At 43.6% G+C, this 20,734-nt stretch overlaps 2 protein-coding genes across 3 annotated transcripts in view; one reads left to right on the forward strand and one right to left on the reverse strand.

Annotated features, from left to right (window-relative positions):
* The window catches only part of LOC135896891 (integral membrane protein 2B), a 35,289-nt gene extending 26,281 nt beyond the window's left edge, over positions 1 to 9,008 (reverse strand). Inside the window, exon 1 of the mRNA XM_065425400.2 lies at positions 8,718 to 9,008. Within this exon, the coding sequence (XP_065281472.1) occupies positions 8,718 to 8,798 (81 nt within the window). The 5' untranslated portion in view covers positions 8,799 to 9,008. The remainder of the gene's footprint in view (positions 1 to 8,717) is intronic.
* Positions 9,009 to 9,217: 209 nt separating this feature from the next.
* WDR79 (WD repeat domain 79) overlaps positions 9,218 to 20,734 on the forward strand; it is a 29,860-nt gene continuing 18,343 nt past the window's right edge. Inside the window, exons 1-6 of one of the 2 annotated variants that reach the window (XM_065425380.2) lie at positions 9,218 to 9,920; positions 10,035 to 10,149; positions 10,854 to 10,942; positions 12,429 to 12,519; positions 13,605 to 13,737; positions 16,820 to 16,906. In XM_065425380.2, the coding sequence (XP_065281452.1) occupies positions 9,694 to 9,920; positions 10,035 to 10,149; positions 10,854 to 10,942; positions 12,429 to 12,519; positions 13,605 to 13,737; positions 16,820 to 16,906 (742 nt within the window). In that variant the 5' untranslated portion in view covers positions 9,218 to 9,693. Of the gene's footprint in view, positions 9,921 to 10,034; positions 10,150 to 10,820; positions 10,943 to 12,428; positions 12,520 to 13,604; positions 13,738 to 16,819; positions 16,907 to 20,734 lie in introns of those variants that run through there. The other variant, XM_065425388.1, reaches the window with a different exon arrangement.

The following is a 20,734-nucleotide window of genomic DNA, read 5'->3' on the forward strand; positions in this document are numbered from 1 at the left end:
TGCAGGGCTTTAAAAAAATACACATTAAAAGTACAAAGATAAGCAAATGTGTTCAAGCTACACATGCAGAAAATTTTTCATCGCATCTTTGAAGGCCACAGGATCTTCTATGCAGGCAATGGATGGGGGCAGGTGGTTCCAATCTATTGTAGTTTTCAGCAAGAAAGAGTGCAGAAATAGGTTTGTACGGCAGAATGCAACGTGAACTCTATGTGTATGGTCAATATGCCTTGATAAGCAAGCTGGTTCGGAAACAAGTTCACCTTTTAGAAATGGTTTAGTGAAATAAATTTTGTGAAGCAAACATAGATGGGAAAGCTTCCTTCTAACATGTTATGTAGACGTAGTTCCGATTTCATTAAAGGAAACACTCGCAGTATGGGCATAGTTAGATAGAATGAAACATGCTGCACGATACTCAACTGCTTCGATATTGCTGTTTTGATTTGAACTGCTCCTTACATATTGGTTTTCACCATACATAGTCTCAATATAAAGAATGGAACCTTTCCAGATTATTTCGTAAGAAAATTGAATTTAGATGCACCTTCTGCAGCCCTCTAGTAGACGTATGTATAATCCACTACAAATTGCATTAGTGTATCTATGCTTGCTCTGTTACATTCATTTGTGTAGATATATTTGGTACAATTTTGCTGCAGGTTTCTTTACCAGGCCAAAATTTACAAGTCAAGGTCAAGGACAAGGTCAAGTATTAGCATACTGGTTAGATATTTAACTCAAAAGAAAGTGACTGAGGGTACCCCAGATCATCATACATGACTCAATCTTGTCTGCTTAACCCTTTAATGACGAGGTATATAAGTCTCCAGAAAAAAATGTTTAATTTCTATCTAAATATGCAGAACACATCAAAAATAAGCATAATCGACAAAACAACAAAATATTTAGCAAAAACTTTTTAAGCAATGAAAAAAAAAAAACAGGCAGGAAACCGGAAGTGGGATTCACCCCAAGCCACCTAAGGCTTCATTTTCAATTTGTATAGACAGCTCTCATCCTATGTGAACCATAGGTGTACATTTCATTTGCTTTACGTCACACATGTGACACCACTACAACTGGATATGCTGCATCAGCCTGTTTCCTCTGACCTTGCTTTCACAAGACAATTAGTTGCATGCCCAACTTTTTCCTCGTCCAGTGTTCCTGCTCTAAACCAACAAATGACACTTGCTGCCTGTCATTCAGTGTTGGCTGAAGACATTTAGCAAGAAACTTTTTACCCAGCACTGAAACATGGCAAGAAAAAAATTTTTTATTGGTATGGTGCCTGTAGGCAATACTCGTCAATAAAGGGTTAAGCAAAAGTGCATAGATAAGTTAGCACAAACAAGTGTGCAGTTGGAATGTATACACACCATGTACACAGCTCTACATGTGTCATCTTCTTTATGTTCCTTTTTCTTTCATGTTGTTAGATACGGGGCCATTTCCTGAGCCTACTTCAAGTTCACCAGACCACATCGAATCGCACCACAGCTAATTAAGGAGCGCAGAAGCACGGATACCACATTCCTGAGGCGCGCACGTGCAAACAAGTTGGTGGCCGCCACTTCGTGTGCCGCAGGTGGAGCTATTCACTGCTTGACTCTTCCCGAAAGTGAAGTGAGAGCCTGGCACTGTTGCAGATAAAGTGGGTCCCGAAGCAAGACAGCTGTAATGCGCCGTGAAAACCTGGCAGCGTCGCCCCCATCCATCTACTATTGTGACGGTGCATTTCAAGTCAGCAAGGCAAGACCGCAGGGAGAAGTAAACCCTCGGGCAATGGGGGACCAAGCAGCGACTCTCTTTGCCGGGTGTGACACCATCGCACGGGCGCCTACCATTGGCCGAAAATGACGACACGCGAGCGGCTCGACGATTGGCTGAAAATGGCGTCACCGGAGCGGGCTCTCCCATTGGCCGAACATGACGTGTCTTCGAGACACCGAAGGGCTTAAAAGACACAGACCGGGAGCAGCAAGAGAGCATTCCTTGATTGATCTCTTTCGAGCTTCTTGCCACGGGCCGCAGCGTCCGAGTAGCTGCCGGCCCGTAATGACTTTAAGACTGATAATTGGCTCTCACTGTAAGTAAACCTCCCAAGTTTTTCACCCCGACGTCCTCCTCAACTCCTACAATGTAGAGCAGCAGTCCAGAGACTTTAGTTTCTTAAGCCTGACTGTCATCTTCGCCTATCGTTCATTAAAGCTTTCGGTGCACAAAACTTTGGAAGCCTTTTAAAAAGACACACTGAAAATTTACAACACCAAATGGGAATTTATAATCAAGGGAGGCTGCAGAGCGCAAGTGGAAGAAATCTTTTTTTTTTTAAAATCATCACCCAAGCACTGTTCACAGATGGTTAACCAGCAAAGGTCAAATGTGCAGCCCCAGTGTTTATCACTAGGTTAATCCTGACGGTTCATTAAACGATGGCTTGGTGGGCTGCCAGGTCCTCGGTACACAAATGCTGTTTGTGCTCGGCTGCACGAGCCTATTCGTGTGCCCGGGTTGCAGCATCGGCACGGTGTACATGATCTCGTTCCCGTATGACACGTGGCCTACGTATTTCGGAGCCGGAGAGAAACTGCTGCACACGCGCTTGGCTGCGATGGAGAGCAATGACGTCACTACTGGTGCAGCTAATTTAACACCACCTTGATTGCAACAGGCCTTTTTGCTATGTTACCTGGCCCGACTACCATAGAACTTAATGGGGATGCTCCCGAGTAGGCAATAGTGATTTTGACGTCACCGCTTTTCATCACGCCAGCCTTGTCAATAGAAATTTCGGGCCACGTAGCGTGATGTCATGGATCAGAGTAAACAGGCCTTATGCTATCTAGGTGGTGTTGGCTAATGGCGAGGCTCTCCAACTTTTTTTTTTTTCACGCATGTGCATGGGGTTGATCCGGAGGAGTTTTTGGCATACAGGCGACCGACAGACGAACGCACAGATGAATTGGCTAGTCATATACAGCTTCTCCGCAAAAAGCTGCCTCTCCTACAGTACTTGATGATAAAGCACTTTCCACAAAGTTTTCTTCACGAGTTATAAAGTGCAAGACAGTTCTTGCACTGACAGACACGGACATAGAAAGTGGGAACAGGACACACGAAGCACTTTACGTACCTTGTACCTCCTTTCTATGTTAATGTCTGTCAGCACAGAAACCATTTTGCAATGCCTAACCAACTCGCCCAAATCACCACTGTTGGAGTTATCAAGTGTCATGTGCCATGACTTCCAAAATAATATCACTAGCTGTTAATAATTGGAACTAATGACAGCCCTTAGAGCAGCAGTGATAAAGAAACAAGTGCAAGTTCAGCGAGGGCAGGGCTGGATGTTCCATCAAGACAATCGGTCTAGGTGTACCGTGGCTTCGCAGACTGGCCCAAACTAAGACACTATGGTAGAGCAAATTCCACAACATGTTTTATGTCTTAAGGGGGGACGCGGGTCTTGAAATCGCGAAAAATGGTCAAAAATGGCAATTTTCAAAAATTGCGTTTTTGAAGTCTTTAATGTCCCAACTATGCCTCTACAAAATATTATGGCTCAATTCCTACTCGAAGTATAAAAAAAACGGCAATTTAGAAACGTCGGTGAGCCGAAATTGAACGCCAAGCGCGAAGATTTGCCTCATTTTCAAGCTGCCGTAGCTCCGCGCGACGCGAACCGATCGGCGCCATCTTGGTCTCGTTTGAAAGCTGGTTTCCCGCTCTCCATTCTGGCGCCCCTCGGCACGCTGTAGACTCTCGTGCAGCGGAGCTATCGGCACCCCAAGCACCCGTTCTCAAGAGCGAAATCGTCGCGAGACAGCCGCTGATTGGGTGAAGCGGGCGCCTCCCCGAGGCGCAGCCCTCTGATTGGCCGTGACGCATGCTTCGCCTGCCGCGGCCCCGCGGCCGCGTTGTTCGACTCCTTCGCGTCGTCTGCTTTCGCCGGCGCGCACGTCATTTTTCGCATTCCTCTTGTATTTTTCGTTCTGCCTTTTTCTTTATCGTTCTTGTAGATATTTTGGCTATTGAGTCGCCTCTTTTAACCACGAATTTCTTGCTTTTGCGTGCCTGGTGTCTTTGTTCCGCGTGTCACGATGGCGCGAGACGCGCGCTTGAAAGCAAGCACGCGAAAAGCAGTCAGCAAAAAGAGGCGCGCATGGAATAAGAGCGCTACATCGTCGAGAACTACAGCTTCGGTGATGCCGTAAGCTGCTGTGGCATAGAGATATGGCTGTGGCCTTGGTGGATGCGGCTGGAGTGAGCTCGCCAACAACAGCTTCGCCGGTGGACGCGGCTGGACAGTCCCGATTGGTGTCAACTTCGGTGTTACCGCAAGTCTCTGCAGTGCCGGTGGATGCGCCTGGACTAAGCCCGTCGAAAATGCTAACTTTTGAAACGCTGCAAGTCGCTTCGGATTCCGTGTCGTCGGAAGCGGACGAGCCGGCTGACCTAAGCCTAACGTCGACTTCGGCGTTTCCGAACGCCGCTTCGGTGCCGACGGACGCGGCTGAACCGAGCTCGCGTGCTCAACGCTTCGACGCGGTGTTTTGCGCGGAGTGCGCGGCGCGTGAAAAGTACGCAGACAACATTAAAACTTCATTGGCGAAGAAGTCCGCGACTTCCCGCAAGTTCGAGCTAATGAACGTCGGCGCAGCAAGTAAAGACGACTTTCTGAGCTTTTTTTTTTTTTTTGCCAAGTACCAATGCAATACAGAGGTTTTCACAATCTTTACATGAACAGATTTCTTTGAGTTTGGTGTTATTGTGTTCAGTAATGACTGGGCTGCATGCTAAAGCATTAAATTTTTCCATGTGATAGGTAAACAAAAGTGGCAGAGTAAGCAAAACTTTGAATGCAATTTTCTCAGCTTTGCTTTTTCGATCAAATGCCTTTGCCTTACAGAACTTTTCATAATGTTTGCATCAACTGATTTTATTGAATTAGATATCATTTTTTTCAGTAAAACCTCAACTACATCCTAAAGCTTTCCATTTTTCATTAAACCCATTAGACTAGCAATTAGGTCAGATGTAAGCTAATTACTCCCGCATTGTTTTTTTCTTCCTACTTTGTTATTCATTCATGACCTATATGATCACTTTTTAAAAATTTCTTTAGCTTTAGGATGTGCAGTGGGCCCTTGGAAATGACAGCCATTCTTTGAAACTAGTTTTTTTAATTAAGAAATTATCATAATGGCCCGTAAGAAAAGACCTATGTGGGATGAATTATTTTGCAATATCTTCATTTATAGATGAGATATATAAAATCTGAATATATATTTGGGATCAGCATTCAAAGATATATCTGCATGCCAGTTTTCAGGAAGATATGTTACGAAATAAAAAAAAAGTTTTCAAGACCCTCATCCCCCCTTAAGCTAAAATCCCCTTTAAAAGTCACCCATTTCGATCTACTGGCATCCGTAAAGAAAAGTTACTAGCAAAGCAGCACTGCATTACAAATATAAAGTTCCATGAAGCTTTCCTTCAGTAAAAGAGCAGACAGTCTTACTGATTAGATTCAGGAGAGAACTATTTGAAATACAACAGAATTTTCCAATTTCTAGTTAACTGCGCCCAATTTATACATTTAAATGTCAGAAGCTTTTGACACACACTTTGTAAGTGTTCTTCATTTTAATCTTCTGTGCCATGTGTGCTCAGTTGCATTTGAGAACCAGAAAAGCTTAGTTGATCTTTCACTTTACCAAAATTAGTTGCAAAAAGGAAGAGCAGTACGGTAGTCCTACATTTCACCAAATATCATCTGACAATAAAAGGGCATAACTGCAAGAAATATTAAGAAAAAAAGAAGGTGCAGCATCATGTTTGTTGCAACTATTATTCTCTTGCCAAACAATCTCTATCTTCATACTCAAGAATACTTTCCTTCATCAAACAACCATGGATATACAGTAGTTTCAAACATGCCAGGCAATGTAGCTCATTACTGATCATTATCATGACACATTGAAATTACACTTTACCTAGTTAACCAAGCACGACACAAAAGGTTGGCTGCCCTAGTTACTACCTTTCAACCAGTTAAAGTGCAAGTGCTACATTAAGGCAATGCTACATATTTTTCACCTCTGCTGCGGCCTTTATTTATTAAAGACAAGCACAGAAACCACTTCAGAGATCCAAGACTCGGAATGGTAATGCCATATTTAAATCAAACAGTGCCAATAAGCTCCAAGTTTTACATGGCCACACTGTAAGTGGCAATGATGGCATCGATCCTCTGAAGATGTGGTGGTTTTCTGTAACTAAACTTCTATTCTCAAATGTGGTAAACTTTGTCTGGCAGATGCTCGGATATACAATCAGTTTTGGAGAAAGTAATGTTGTCAATGTCTTGAAACCCTATGTTTATACAAGCTGGCAACACAGCTTGTGCTAAAGCTTTGTGCTCAGGACAATTTTGTTTTCAAGCGACAAACACATAGTTAACATTCAAATTCTGGAGTATTGCGCGCCAAAACTACAATCCGAGTATGAGGTGCATGCCATAGCGGGGTACCTTGGATTTTTTTTACCACCTGGCCAGAGTTATTTAAAAGGGCATCTGGATATAAGTAAATGGGCAGTCTTGCATTTCACACTTACAGATATGCCGCCAAAGTACAAGAAAACTGAAAATGCTTTCTGTTTTACTAAGTCCTAGCTGTGTTTTGTTTGACAGAAACTCCCCACAGATACGGTTGCTGTACAGAAAATAGCATGCTGTCTGCTTTCTTTTTCGCAAGCCAAGCAACATGTCGATTCTTTGCACAAGATTTTTCTGTTCCTTAAAAAAAATTTTTCCTTTGCAGAACTTGACAGCCACTGCTTAATGTCAGCAGTCTTTGTTTTGTGATGACAGCTCTCATATACCATTAAACTTTAATAGGCATAATGAAAACAAAAAGAAAATCAATAAAGTGAACAGATTAATCACCGATAAGTGAAGGCATCCTGGAACTTAACATGGCAAAAAAGTTTGTCACAGCTCAATTTTACATATGCAAAAATTATATTCAGCTATGCAAAGTGTTTAACAGACTGTTTTGGTGAGACTCATTATTCTATCTAGTCATCTAATACGGGTGTCACACGGCGCACTTTTGATCGCGATCAAGCCCGATCTGGATCGACTTTCTCGGTCGTGATTGGGTCCTTTGCACAAAATGCGCGAGAGAGCCAATCGAAGTCGAGAATTTCGATCCGGATCGGTCCCGATCGCGATCAGAAGTGTACATGTGACACCGGTATAAGAAACAGCACGAAGAACTGTAGTAGACCCTTTGTGTGATTCATAACGTCAGAGGATTGCGAATGCGTAACTACCTAAACAAGGAGAAAAAAGTGCAAAGTCTGACATGCACAATTATTTTGCTAAAAAGGTCGGAAACACAAGCGGAAATCCTACAGTACACCTTATGAGACACTTGCAGCAGCAGTCGTACCGTGAATTTTTTTACACACCTAACGACTGCGCATGGGAAAGACTAGCCGCAGGGTAGATTCGCGCAGCTGAAAGCTTGCCAAGGCTGATATTTGAGGCTACCGCTTAAGACACCAGAGCGCGTGATCACACTATCCGCACAGCGTTTACTTGAACGCGATCCGCCCTTTTGTACGCCTCAACGACACGAACCATCTGCATGCATTCACCGCGACATTCACGACGCTCGAGCGCCAAGTCGCTGATATGGCGCGCTGCACACGGTCTCGAAACCTGCAGACGTTGCCGGCAGCTTCATCTGCAATGCGGAGTGTGGCAAAAAAAGATATATCGCAAGCGCTTCGTGGAGTATGTGCACGGCATGTCCTGTTGGCAAGGGCGCAACACGCCGGCGACCGTGCGTTGTCGACATCGGTATTTTGGCCGTGGCGCGAGCAGTGCGGCACGAACAGCAGCAGAGCATCGCGGAACTCCTGCTGTTCTCAAAATAAGTGATACTTCACGAATGAGGCAGCAACCCCTGAGGCATCCTCGTTTTCGCCGCAGAGGCGCGACAAATGCAGTGGAGTCAAAAGAGCGGTGCCCGAGGCGGACTGGGCCACAGTCCAGAAGTGCCGGGTTCAAGACTACGCAGACAGATTCCTGCTGATCAACGTGCCGGAGTATTCGGAGCAGTGCAGGGAAACCGTCTCTGCACCACGCGCACTGGCAGAAACGTCGAATGGTCAACTCGATGCAGTGCCGTGGAAGGCCGAACAAATGCTTTTAATTTTATTGTTTTGGTGACGCAAGCTACGCTTTGAAAGGCTGACAAATTAACGGAAAAAGAGAAGAGCTCGAAAGAACAGCTGTAAGAGAGAGAGAGAGAAACTAATAAAATGCAAGCGAACACGAGACAACAGAAACCACTCCGAAAGGAAACTGCCATTGCGTTTACTTTTCGATGCAGCCTCAATTGTACGTAAATTTTGTACAATAACATTGGCGACTGGCCTGACGCACCAAGCATAGCGACAACGACAACGTGAATTGCGCTGGTCCGAAACAAACAGTGCATTCCTAACATTACGTAAGCACAGTCAGATGCTACCGCTGACGCTTCGTGCGTGTTTGCGAGGATAACGCGCAGCCGACCCAGTGCATTCGCGCGCCCACTTCCTCCGTCTGTTCAGCCAGAGCGGAAGCGAAAACCAGTCATATCGACAACCGGGGTAGCAACTGCGTCGATATCCTTTTTAGCGTAAGCCTAACTCACCGACTCGTGCTGAACGAGAGGCTTGGCCTGTGGCGACTTGGCCAGCTTCTTTTCCGTCAAAGGCTGCGTGATGATCGTCATCTTGTGATGATGCCCGATGTCAGTGCGGCACACGGATTATCGAAGCAACGAATCGGAAGGATTGGGTTACGACGCACAACAGAATGCGCTATCGACGGCGCCCAGCAGTACGGCAAACGCGCAAACTCTACTCTCGGCGCCCGACGGCGGCTATCCTCCGCTTAGATTTGTTTAGTTTTGCTTGGCAAGCACTACGCCGAACTCTCCGCTCTCCGCTCGCGGTGCTTCGCGGTTGAAGAAGCTGGATCTGTCCGCGGGAGGCGCTAAGTACCGAGAAATGTACCGAGACTAGCGCACATGGGGAAATGTAGGGAATTATGAGCGGGAGCAATGCTTTGCAACTAACGTGCGCTGCGCAAAGTAGATCCAAATCTTACAATTTCAAGTTTCTCATTTTTGTATTTTCCCTCATTAAACGCGTTGTAAGTAGGCAAGTGAAAAAAAAATGCCTTGCGTAAACTGTTATGAAGATGTATAAATAGTATAAATACTTGAAATTTGGTAGTTGGCGTCAGGATACACTAACACGCTCACAAGACGTACCGCATGCACATGAGCGCACGAGCAGCGCCTGCACGAGCCATGCACCATTTGAATGAATTGTTACACTGCCTAGAACCCTAGAACTCTAGGCACATTAGCAACTACGGTAAAATACTTGTCGCTCATTTCCGAAGGAGCGTCAAGTAGTGTTGTGTGAGAGCGCGCTATGCGATAATTGTCAGCAGCGAATTCGTTCGTCGAATATTTCATGAGTGTGTCGAGTAAGCTGTGCGTGTTTTACGACATGCCGAGGAGACCCTAGTGCACAGGCGCGAGAATCTTGTGCGAATGTACGTCCGTTGGTGGACATAAAACCCTTCGATGGATTAGACCCTTCGTTACGAAAGTCCTGATGAACAGAAGCATGGCTGATGAACCTTTGGTGGTGGAAGAGACAGACCCCACGGGCCTTGGTGATAACTCGGACTGCGAGTTGTTTGCGAGTGAGAGCCCGGAACGTGACTTTAACACCTGTCTGACCAACACAGTTGTAACAGCCTTCAACTACTGCATAAAGCCCGTTCAAGTGTGTGGTGCGTGGAAAGCATTTTCTAAGTGCATCACAAGGGGTTGTAAATGGTAAACTAGTTTGTTTTATATTTTTCTCGTCGTTTCTCATAGTTCCTTATGTATAAGCTGAACAGAAGTGGTGGTACTTCACTCGGTCGCTTTTTTTCTTCTTTCTTCATGGAGGTCTCCTGATGGATCATGCATTTTAACAAACAGCGACGATCGCTGTCTGCGGATTTTCAACCTTCCTGCGGTCCTGTGCCAACATCAGATTGACTGGAATGAAGCGGAAGAAATGGTGACATATTAAACCATGCCTCTGAGTCCGCATGTTTCAGGTTACTTTGCACCATTCAAAGTTAGGGGGGTTAAAACTTGTGCTCATAATATTTGTTGTAAACTTTACACTGTCAGTTGCGATTGTTTTGGAACAATGAGTTACAGTGCCGCACTTTTATCTAAGTTTCTGGCTACACCGTTTTCAACATACCATAAAGCTTCATGCAAAAGTATTGCTTCTGTTTACACATTTTGATTGTGTGTGAAATTCAGATTGTTTTCTTACACTGTATACATCTTTTGTGTGGCATGTTCAGATGTAATAGGAGATAAAGGAACCATTCTAATTGGCCCTCCATACATCCTATGGTACAACCAAGATCCAGCAGTTTTGTTTTGTCTTTGAATATTATACTTTCTTGCTCATTAATGAGGTGGCCAGTTCTTGGCTAGGGTGCAGAGACCCTGCTTGTGTAACCTAAACATATAGCAGCACACATTTTATTTCACACATTTCAGCAAAATGCAGTAGCAGCTTTCAACTTGCCTTTTTAGGTGCTTGACAGCAATACAGGTGCCAGTGCAACTGCAGCAGCTTTCTAGCTCACTTTAATGCTAATTCTTCTTGAATTGCATGACCAAAGTAGTTGGGGTGATAGTTCTGGAGCTTTCTCTTTCTTTTTCTACCAGGAATATTTTAGGTGATTGGAGTTGTGCTTCCAGGTTCCTGTGCTCCAGTGCAGTGAAAGTGGCCTGATATATGACTATGCTTGGTTCCCTGGCATGAGTTCCTCGGATCCGGCAACTTGTTGGTATGCCCCAGCAATCATTACGAGGATGCTTTATATATATACTGGCACCACACTTCCTGTCTCAGTGGTCATCGAATACTGCAAGGTTATCAAAGCCTTTACAGGAGACGCCCTTTGTAGGGCGGTTCAGGCCAAATTTTCTGATATGCCAAATTGTTCGTAAAATGTCTGTAATGTTTGTTGAAGTTTCTTTGGTTTCCCATAGATACAATACACTTGCATTAAGCTTCAATTCTGATATGATGAAAAAATTTCCAAAGTACCTCGAAGGGAGCCTGCAGCACCTACAGCATTGGAAGCAGTTATGGAACATCTCAAATGCCAGACAAATTGCATTGGCGACTTTTAATTTAAATACATCAGCAGTTGCAATAGTGTTTGATGAACTTTTAAAACTGCAGCTGTGATGCAGCCTTGCATATAATCTTATTTTACCTTCTGCATCTATACATTTCCCAAACAGCTGCAGTGGCACACGCTTTGAAAGTTTACTGCCATTGATACAGGGAATGAAGACAGGAATCTCATTTAAGAGGTGGAACGGGAGAAGAGAGGAAGATGGCTAATGAGACCACTAGCGTTGCTAGGAAAAGCACTCAATAAGCTAGCAAATGAGAAAGGCCTACAACAGTCAGCAGGAAACACAGCTCTGCCAGTGCTCCTTGTGCCACTGATGAGCACTGGGGCATCAAGCCCCGACATGTTATGGTATAGGGTAAAAGTGAGGGCCGTAGTGATAGATTGTGACTGCATATGGCTCCCCAGTGATCACAAGTGGTGCAAAAAGTGCTGGCCACCATGCAGTCCAATTATCACATTTGAATCGCTGAGGACTGTACAGTTGAGGCAAAGAAGGAAGTTGTCACGAAAGGGGATTGCACATTGTGTATATGCAGAGTAAGTTAGGAACGGAACAGTTACAAAAATGTATACAGCATGTGAGCTTTTTACATAGGGATAATAGTTTCATCACTAGCCATACTGATGTACAGCCACCACCAGCATAACAAAAACACATACCTTTGTGCTTCTCCAAGTGGCAGAAGCAGAGTTTTCCAGTGACTTGCTTGTAAATGCTAGCTTGGCCCATCTTGAGAGAAACATAAGTGTTGACTATACAAAGTATGCATCTGCTAAAGGAACTTTATACTCAAAAACCATATTAACTAGAGCAACCTATTATTGATAGAGCATGGTGGACATGCTGCTTTGGTAAAGCATGCTCTTTTTTGCAAGAAAATAGAACTTATGTCAAGCACTGGCATTAACTCACCCCTACTATTGGCTGTCATATAACTGTGCTTGACAGAGGAGTTGCCACGACTGATCTGTTTGTGGGCTGCTCAGTTGTTGCTGCTTTATATTAGGCGTCCCTTTCCAAGTAATGCAGCTGTTGCAGAGTAAAAGTAATCTGAGGTGCCATTGTCATGTTTTGCTTTATTTTTCAAGCTGAAATGCTTCTGAAATGTTTTGCACTTATTCGCAGCTTTGCAAGCACAAGTACAAGAAATCCTGTCCACCTTTGGGATGCATACACAGCTGAGTTGCGGTGCTCTTACAGGTCATATAATCACCTGGTAGGAATGGGTTTTCTTAAATAACCACTAATATTGGGCAAGCACAAGGAACCTCCCTAATTTTCATCTCTCTCTTGTACTCGCATTATTAAACATGTTACGTTGAAACGCATGTAAGCAAGAATAGACATTTTCAGAGTTTTATGTCTAACCCACAGAAGCTCAGTATAAGCAGATTTTTGTCTGCTCATGATTTCAGACAGTGGCTCTCAGCTCTGCCCACATGCCACTCGATTTTTGACAAACATTTTATGATCATGCATAAGCAGACCTTGGTCTCTGTGGTTGCATTATGTAGTAGCATTTCCTCATTGGCTGGTGTGATATCACTTGCTGCTTTTATCATCAAGACCTTATCGCTTTTGAAGTGAAGTTTTCTTTGCCTACTCCCTTTGTTTCCTTTCTACCCGCTGTGGTTGGTTAGTGGCTATGATGTTGGGCTGCTAAGCACAAGGTCAGGGGATCAAATCCAGGCCATGGCGGCCGCATTTCGATGGGGGCGAGATGGGAAAACACCTGTGTACTTGGATTTAGGTGCACGTTAAAGAACCCCAGGTCGTTGAAATTTCCGGAGTCTCCCACTACGGCGTGCCTCATAATCAGAAAGTGGTTCTGGCATGTAAAACCCCATAATTAATTTTTTTTCTATGTGTTTCCTGTCTCTTCTATTGATTTCCTGATGAGTAGAGTGGGCCAATCTGGAGGCAGTGTAATGGTAAACTAGGCCTATCCTGTAATCAAAACTGTGCTGATTCCAAAGTCATTACAATATCACAATTCAATACTGTCACAATGATAGCATATAGATAGGTGATGGTTGTACATTGTCATCTGCAAGTCATTGCTGCAACCACGTTGCATGCCATGTGACCATGTGAACTTGTGTGTTTACATATAAGCAGAAGGCGTAAGCAACTACAGAAGTAGGAAATGAAATACTATTGCACACGACAAGTGTCTGCGTAGCAATAAATTAAAATGAATCAAGAAAGCTTTGCTTAACATTGGTTCCAAAAAGTATGTTGGATCTGTCATAATTTCGTAAAAGTATCTTTGCTCTGAAGTTTACTAGCTTTTTTTTTCAGGATGAGCCCGTGGCAGCGCACAGTATAGCATTTGACAGTTTTGGTGAGAAGCTGTACTGTGGGTTTGACAAGATGGTGCGAGTGTTCGACGTGGCCAGGCCAGGGAGGTGTTTTGAGGAGCGGCCAACAAATGGTGACTTGCAACCTTCCGCCGTTTTGATATTAATGCAGAGCCACTCTATGCTTATGACCTCTGCGTGCTCTAGCCAAACATTGGTAACGCACCCGAGATTGTTGGAGACAATACGTTTGAATTGCCATCCTATTTTAGCTTTGAAAGCTTGAATTACCTTTAAGTAATCCCAGAAAGACTCCTCAGCTGCAGGTCTTGCTTTCGGAGACTTTCATTCGAAAAGGGAATATTGACATTTATTGGGAAATAGGCAATGTTCAGTTTATGAAAAAAAACTAAAGTTGTCTTGTTCCATCCTCTATGTCTGTTGCCCAGTTATTGCTACATCATTCAAGAATTAAAATGTTGCATTTTGCTACTGAGCACATAATCTTGGGTTTGATCGCTGACCATGGTGTCCATACTCTGATTGAGGCAGAATATAAAGGGGCTTGTGTACTTATATTTAGGAGCACATTAAAATGCCAGGGGTTGCAGGATGACAAACTTAGCTTATGATAAGAGTATTTAGGCTTGTTGCCTTTCCCAACTTGCTTTAAAATTGTTCATCCACTTGTCCTGGTTCTTAGGTTTGTTGTTATTCAAGGTATTTTAGAAGAAAGATATTGCAACTTCATGTGATGGGGGTTTCAGTGACTGTTTTCCATTATAAAAAAAAGGGGGGATATGAATAGAAAAATTTTTTGGTGGACCTGATTTACAGCTATGTCAATCACCATAAATTGTGCACTAATTACCACAAAGTCCTTAATAAGTCAACACCAGTTAGCTTCCTACATAATTACTTAAGGGAATATGATGCAATTTTGGCATTGAAGCTGGTTCATTGTCCATGGAATGTCCGCCTGTAGGAGTTGTGCAACTTCTGCCACTTTCCAGATAACTGTTCCCAAAATCTCCCACAATGTGTATTGGTGACACTTAATTTTGTTCCACGGTATACAAGGAAGGCATTCTGGCAGGATATTAAGGATAATATTTATTTTATTTATTTATTTATTCAAAATACCCCCAAAAACCCTCATTAAGAGGGTATTACATGGGGGGGGGGGCGATCACAGGCACTGCTCATAGTTTGTGCATACTAAAAACAAGAGAATGTAACAGAAGTAATAATACAGTGAAACATGGGCAATATACAAGATAATTAGGTCACAATTATTACAGAGAAAACATTAGTACATATTAGGAGAACATAAGGCAACTGCAATGAAGAACACCAACAAACATCGAAAACACTGTAAAAGTCCCAAAAAATAATAATAAGATTAGTCGATAAGTCGTGAGTGAATTAAATGTTGAAACTTAGTCAAGTCTGGTTCTGTGGCAATGACTAATGGTAAGGCGTTCCATTCAGTTATTGTGCATGGTAAGAAGGAATATGCATAATGGTATGACTGGCAGTTAATGCGTTTGACTTTGTATGGATGGTCACAGCGTGGAAATATAACTGGTGGTGACTGAAAGAAATCGTCGTGAAGTGATGGATGGTGATAAAGCTTATGGAAAAGTGCTAGGCGAGAAATTTTACGGCGAAGTGCTAAGTTGTCCAACTCGGCTTTATTCTTTAACGAGGTGACGCTGTTGTAACGTGAATAATCTGAAAATATAAATTGCGCAGCACGGTTCTGCAAGGCATCGATGTTACTGATGATATAAGTTTGTTCGGGATCCCAGATGGCAGACGCGTATTCTAGTTTAGGACGGATTAATGTTGTGTATGCTAGTTTTTTTGACATGCATTGGGGCTTCTTTTAAGTTATGTTTAATAAGTCCGAGAGTACGGTTTGAAGAGGCAAGGGTAAGATTAATATAATTATTCTATGATAAGTTTGACTCAATATTGATGCCAAGGTAAGTAGTTGCGAGTTCCACAAAATCTGTCCCCAACATCTCTCGCAACATGTATTGATAACACTTAATTTTGTTCCACGGTGTGCAAGCAAGGCATTCTGGCAGAATTTTAAGTAGAATACCAATGGCATTTCTCCACATAAGTTTCACACATCTAGAGAAGACCAAAATATTCCTGAATTCGTAGGAAAAAATAGTAAGCTGTTTAATGGCATCCATGTCCTCATGTGGATATGTAGTGTATGACAATATACCTGCTAACTCTTCGAGGTTCAATTTCTTTTGCCATGTGGGGACCCCCTGGGGTCAATTTTTTTATTGCCGATTTAAAATCTTGAGTCACGTATTTCAAGAAAAAATGATCACATTTCTTTAGAGTGACCATAAAGTGACAAATTTTTTTCCGAAGGTAAACATGCATTCTTTATGCATCAATACAGATGGGCTTGCATAAATACTTATAATGAGAATTAAAATGTAGACACACTGGAATATATTCCAATGCGGCATGATTCGTCCTATCGAAGGAATTGCCGCTCAACTCATTCGCAGAACAGCCAGCATGTGTGTCCATAGCGTAATCGAACTTTGTGTCTGAGACCACGCAATAAAACTTGAATGTTGTGTGGCCGTCAGAAAAACCGAATGAATCAGAAACTTGCAATAATTGTTCTTCCCATCACCAATGAAGGTTTCATGAGTTTTGAGAAAAGAAACACGGGCATGGCAGCATCGTTTGTATATACCAGCATCCACCTGCAAACAGATGAAATTGCTCCCCTGTGAGCAATAAACGAGTGAGCATCTAGCAGTGACCCTTTGAGAGATTAGAGAATTGGATAGACATCAGTTTTTGCGAGCAATGCAAACGAAAACAGCCTGCGAGACGAAACCAAAACTATTTGCCAACAAGCGCTTGCGCATGCATGGATGCGCAAGCGCTTGTTGACACACCAGCGTAAGGAAGCCGTGGAATTAAAACGATGAGACTTCGGAGGGGAAAAAAATGTCTTGTATCCGCACAGTTGGCATCACTTGCTGGGCGACAGAGAGTTGAAAAATTAGCGTGTTTTTCATACATACAGACAGTGATGTAAATACATGGCATCAACCATTTGGAACTTGTTCATGGCGCCATATATTTACATCGTTGGCTGTCAGAGGACGAATTGACTTCTTGTTCACCACCCTGCTTTAGTGTGTGTGGTGTTACTTCTGCCTCTTGCAGTGAAGAAGATGGGTCAACCTGGCATCATCAGTTGTTTTGCGTTCAGCCCACTTGGTGTCTATGCCGCTGGATCCTACTGTAAGACAGGTATGCACCTCCTGTATGTACAATATGGCCTATTTTTAAAGGGAAAGCTTAGCTGATGATAAAGCCAGTTCCAATGTGCTACACTGCAAGCTGGCATCACTTTCTCTTCTTAGATACCCTGAGGTTCCAGCACCACGCTCGCTCATTGCAGCCCTCGATTGAAGTGACCTATAACCTGAATCCCAGCTGCGCCACTGAGGCATTGAAATCTCCCGTGACTCAAGCAACTAGAACGCCTGCAGCAGCTAAGCAATACACTTTATGTATAGCTGAGTAAAGCGTTTCTGAAAGACATAACATTGGTGACGAGATTGAAGAAGCTGCTGTGCACATAGCCTACCTACAACTGTAGTTTCTGTGGCAGCACACATGCTCTGTTGAAGAATTTTCTGCATCTGTTTGGGTGTTGTAGTCAGGTTTCGTCAAATTTAATTTTGAGGCCAATTGCATAAAATATTACATTTCAAAGTGTGCCATTTTGCTGACACTCTGTAGGCCTCCACCTATGAGACATTGAAGGCATGGGGGCACCGAAAACGCTGAACACCATCCCTTTTTATTGATACAGTAGAACCCCGTTAACATGGTCGTGTTTTGTATGATTTTGCAGCCTCAACGTTCGTGATTGAGAACACAAAAAATGACCCATGAAGCTAGGCTTCTTTTTTATCTGTTATTAATCTTCAGCACGTCACCAAACTGCGGTTGTATGGTATGTTTTCCAGCCACTAGATCCCATGTGAACTAGAAAAGGCGTGAGGTGTGTGGGATGGTAAGTACTACACACCTGCCATGGCAGCTTCCTCACATACTCACCTGCCTGTGTCATGTACAAATGCTGGCATGCACTCGACTTCCTCTTCTGGTACTACCAGCAAATCTTGAAAACCATTGCGTACTCGCATTCACAGCTATCGCTGGCAGTCCTATTGCAATAAGCGTCTTCACCTATCTATTCCATAGCATGCGTGGTGTAGTGCCATTGGAAGCGTACTGCATGCTTTCAGTTGGCAATAACGCAAATACACTGATGCTCCTTGCTGCATTTGTGAAGTGGGTGCTGTGTTTCGCTCAGGTGGCATCCTATTCTGGCATTGCCTACCAGGTCGATTTCGTTTCACTCTCTTCTCGCCGTTTTGAACATTACGGAATAGGAAAACGACTAAGCATGTCTTCTGGCAGCATCATACTCCTTCGTTGCTCACCAGCTTGATTTTATTTTGGTTTCCTGGCGCTGTCTTTAAACGCTACACAGTAGAAAAGCACCAAAGTGCATCTTTAGTCGTTCGAGCCTTACAAGCTCAACTCATGACAGTGTATTGCGCCGCAATGATTCTCGCCAAATAGACACATCAAAATTTCCCGCCAAAATACCGTACCTCGAAGAAGCTGCTGACTCTGGCCGAATTCAAGGAGCACACACATAGAGGGGGTAAACGGGGGCTTGCCAAAGCCACAATATTGACAATGCGTCTCTTGGGCTGCTGAAGCTCCACCAGTTCAGCATGCTTCGGTGTCTTACGCTGCAACAATTTGCGCAATGCGTCACATTATGTAGATGTCAACTACAGTAGGGCCTGAAATTTTTTAGTGGCTTCAGATTGTACATTTTCCTAGTTAGTGCATTTTTCTTGTGTCCTTTTTTTTTCAACTTATGAACAAGGTTCTGCTGTGTGGCCTCCCTCTTCTCGCAGCATTTTGACCCACAGCCCTCCAAATTCTACCACAGATGCCACTTACAATGACAGAACCAGCTCCTGGATGAGCCTATTTAGAGCTTTCATAGCAAGGACACAGGGCCAAAGAATCTCGCAACCAAGCGAAATTTTGGCACTCCAACACCAGTGGCAAAACAATCACAGTTGGACAAAACACAGTGAAGTTCTAATCCCTCATCATAAATGATGCACTTGACATCATGTTAGGCAACGAGTTTGCCTGCTGACTCCAAGATGGCAGTGTTGAGCAGAGACTTTGCTGAAGAAGGCCTCACTTTCCAGAAGGCCATTGACATTGACAGAAGGCCATGGCCATTGACAGCAGAGAATTAATGCAAAGGTCCACCAACAGCACATCAAAGGCAAGGCATTTGAAATCAACAAGGCTGCAGCGAAGTCATCTACGTACTATAACACTGGGAACACACTGTCAATATGGCTCTGCTTCTGTTATGACGAACACCGAACACAGCAGGCTGGACTGCTCATAACACACTTGAGAGGTGGTGCTTCTGTGCAAAGATAAAGAGAGGCCACATGGACCAAGTCTGCTGAAAGAAAAAGTGGAAAGAATGAAGCATGACTTTTTAACAAGCAGCATGCTTTGCATTGCAAGATGCATCCTATAGGAACGCGGGAGCATCCCGAAAACACTGCAAAAAGTGAAAATGTGTGAATGTTGTGGCACTTGCCCAATCAGGCGAGTATCTCTTCATGGTCTCTTTCATGGTCTCTTCAGAAGTTGAAGGCACAAGCCTTGCATTCGGGGTTGATCCAAGAGCCACCTACTCGCTCATCAGTGAACAGATGCTCAGAAATGTGGGGACTAAAAATATGTCCACTCTCATCCAAACCAACATCGCCTCCTGACGACGGTCAGCTGAAGTCCTCTAACTTTTGGGTACAGCACTTATCAAAGTAAATTTCAGAGTTGCAGCGTGCATTGCCACTAGTTGTAATGAAGGCAACAGGCTGTAATCTCCTAAGCCGCAACTAGTTCCAGTCACTTGGCGTCTCACTAAATGACACTCATCCAATTCACTATGACAGAAATGTGACTACTGTACTTAACAAGCATGCTGCCATTCTTTTTTTTTTTAATGACGATGTGAACAGCTGCAAGGGACCACCTATAAAACTCGGAACTTCTAAAGATTCAGCATCTCCTAAGCTCTTACATGCATGACTGGCTCCATTGGCTTTGAGACAAGCTGTAGAAGAAAAGCCAAAAGCACCATAACAGAATCGGGAACACCCAATGTAGACTTGGGAAATGCTCCACTTGGACTTTGCAAGACCAGTTGAAGGCAACATTTTGTGAATGTAGATGCCTTTACCAGGGAGCATGAGGTCAGATGCTTGGCTAGCTTAGCTTTTGTCTCCAGAGATGAATTAATTTTGCCAGCGAAATGGCAACAATTCAGTGACTATCACGCCATATCACCCAACTGGAAATGGGCAAGCGGAGCACATTGTCTACGAGCTGAAACAAGCCTCATCACACGAACGAAGTGGTGACATTACACTGCACTTGGCCAGATCTTTTTAAAGTAATGTTCGAATGTATGCTCAACAACTGGAAAGATGCCAGCGCAGCTGATCTTCAAAAGAGGATTGAGATCAAACTTCTGTAGCTTGCTCCCAGCCCATTCAGCACATCGACAGAATTTGCCATTCGTAAACAAAGACTTTCCTTACAACCAAAGAAATTTTTCATCCACAAGGTTTGTCTGACAAATTCATACAGTGAGTCAGCAAAACAGTGGGAGACGGTGTAGCAGCATCGCTATCTCTAATTGTAAGGACCCAGTTGACCTCACCTTGAGGGTATGAGTCATACCTAACTGCTGTATGACAAGATAGAATTTTTTGTGTGTACTTCTTTGTGCAACCTATTTTTAGCCTTTGTCAAAATGGAGGTCAACAAACAGACAGAGCAAACGATCAGTATGAAATTTCTCGTGAAATTGGGCAAGAATGGTGCAGAAATTCATTAATAGCTTAAATACTTGAGAGGCGCTTAAGCTTCACCTTTAAGAGTGGAACGTGATAGCATTAAAGGGTCCCTGACTGCTTCTCGCATTTCCGGGCAACTGCAGATTATGTAACC

The sequence above is a fragment of the Dermacentor albipictus genome, chromosome 1 (assembly GCF_038994185.2).
Source record: "Dermacentor albipictus isolate Rhodes 1998 colony chromosome 1, USDA_Dalb.pri_finalv2, whole genome shotgun sequence".
NCBI lineage: Eukaryota > Metazoa > Arthropoda > Arachnida > Ixodida > Ixodidae > Dermacentor > Dermacentor albipictus.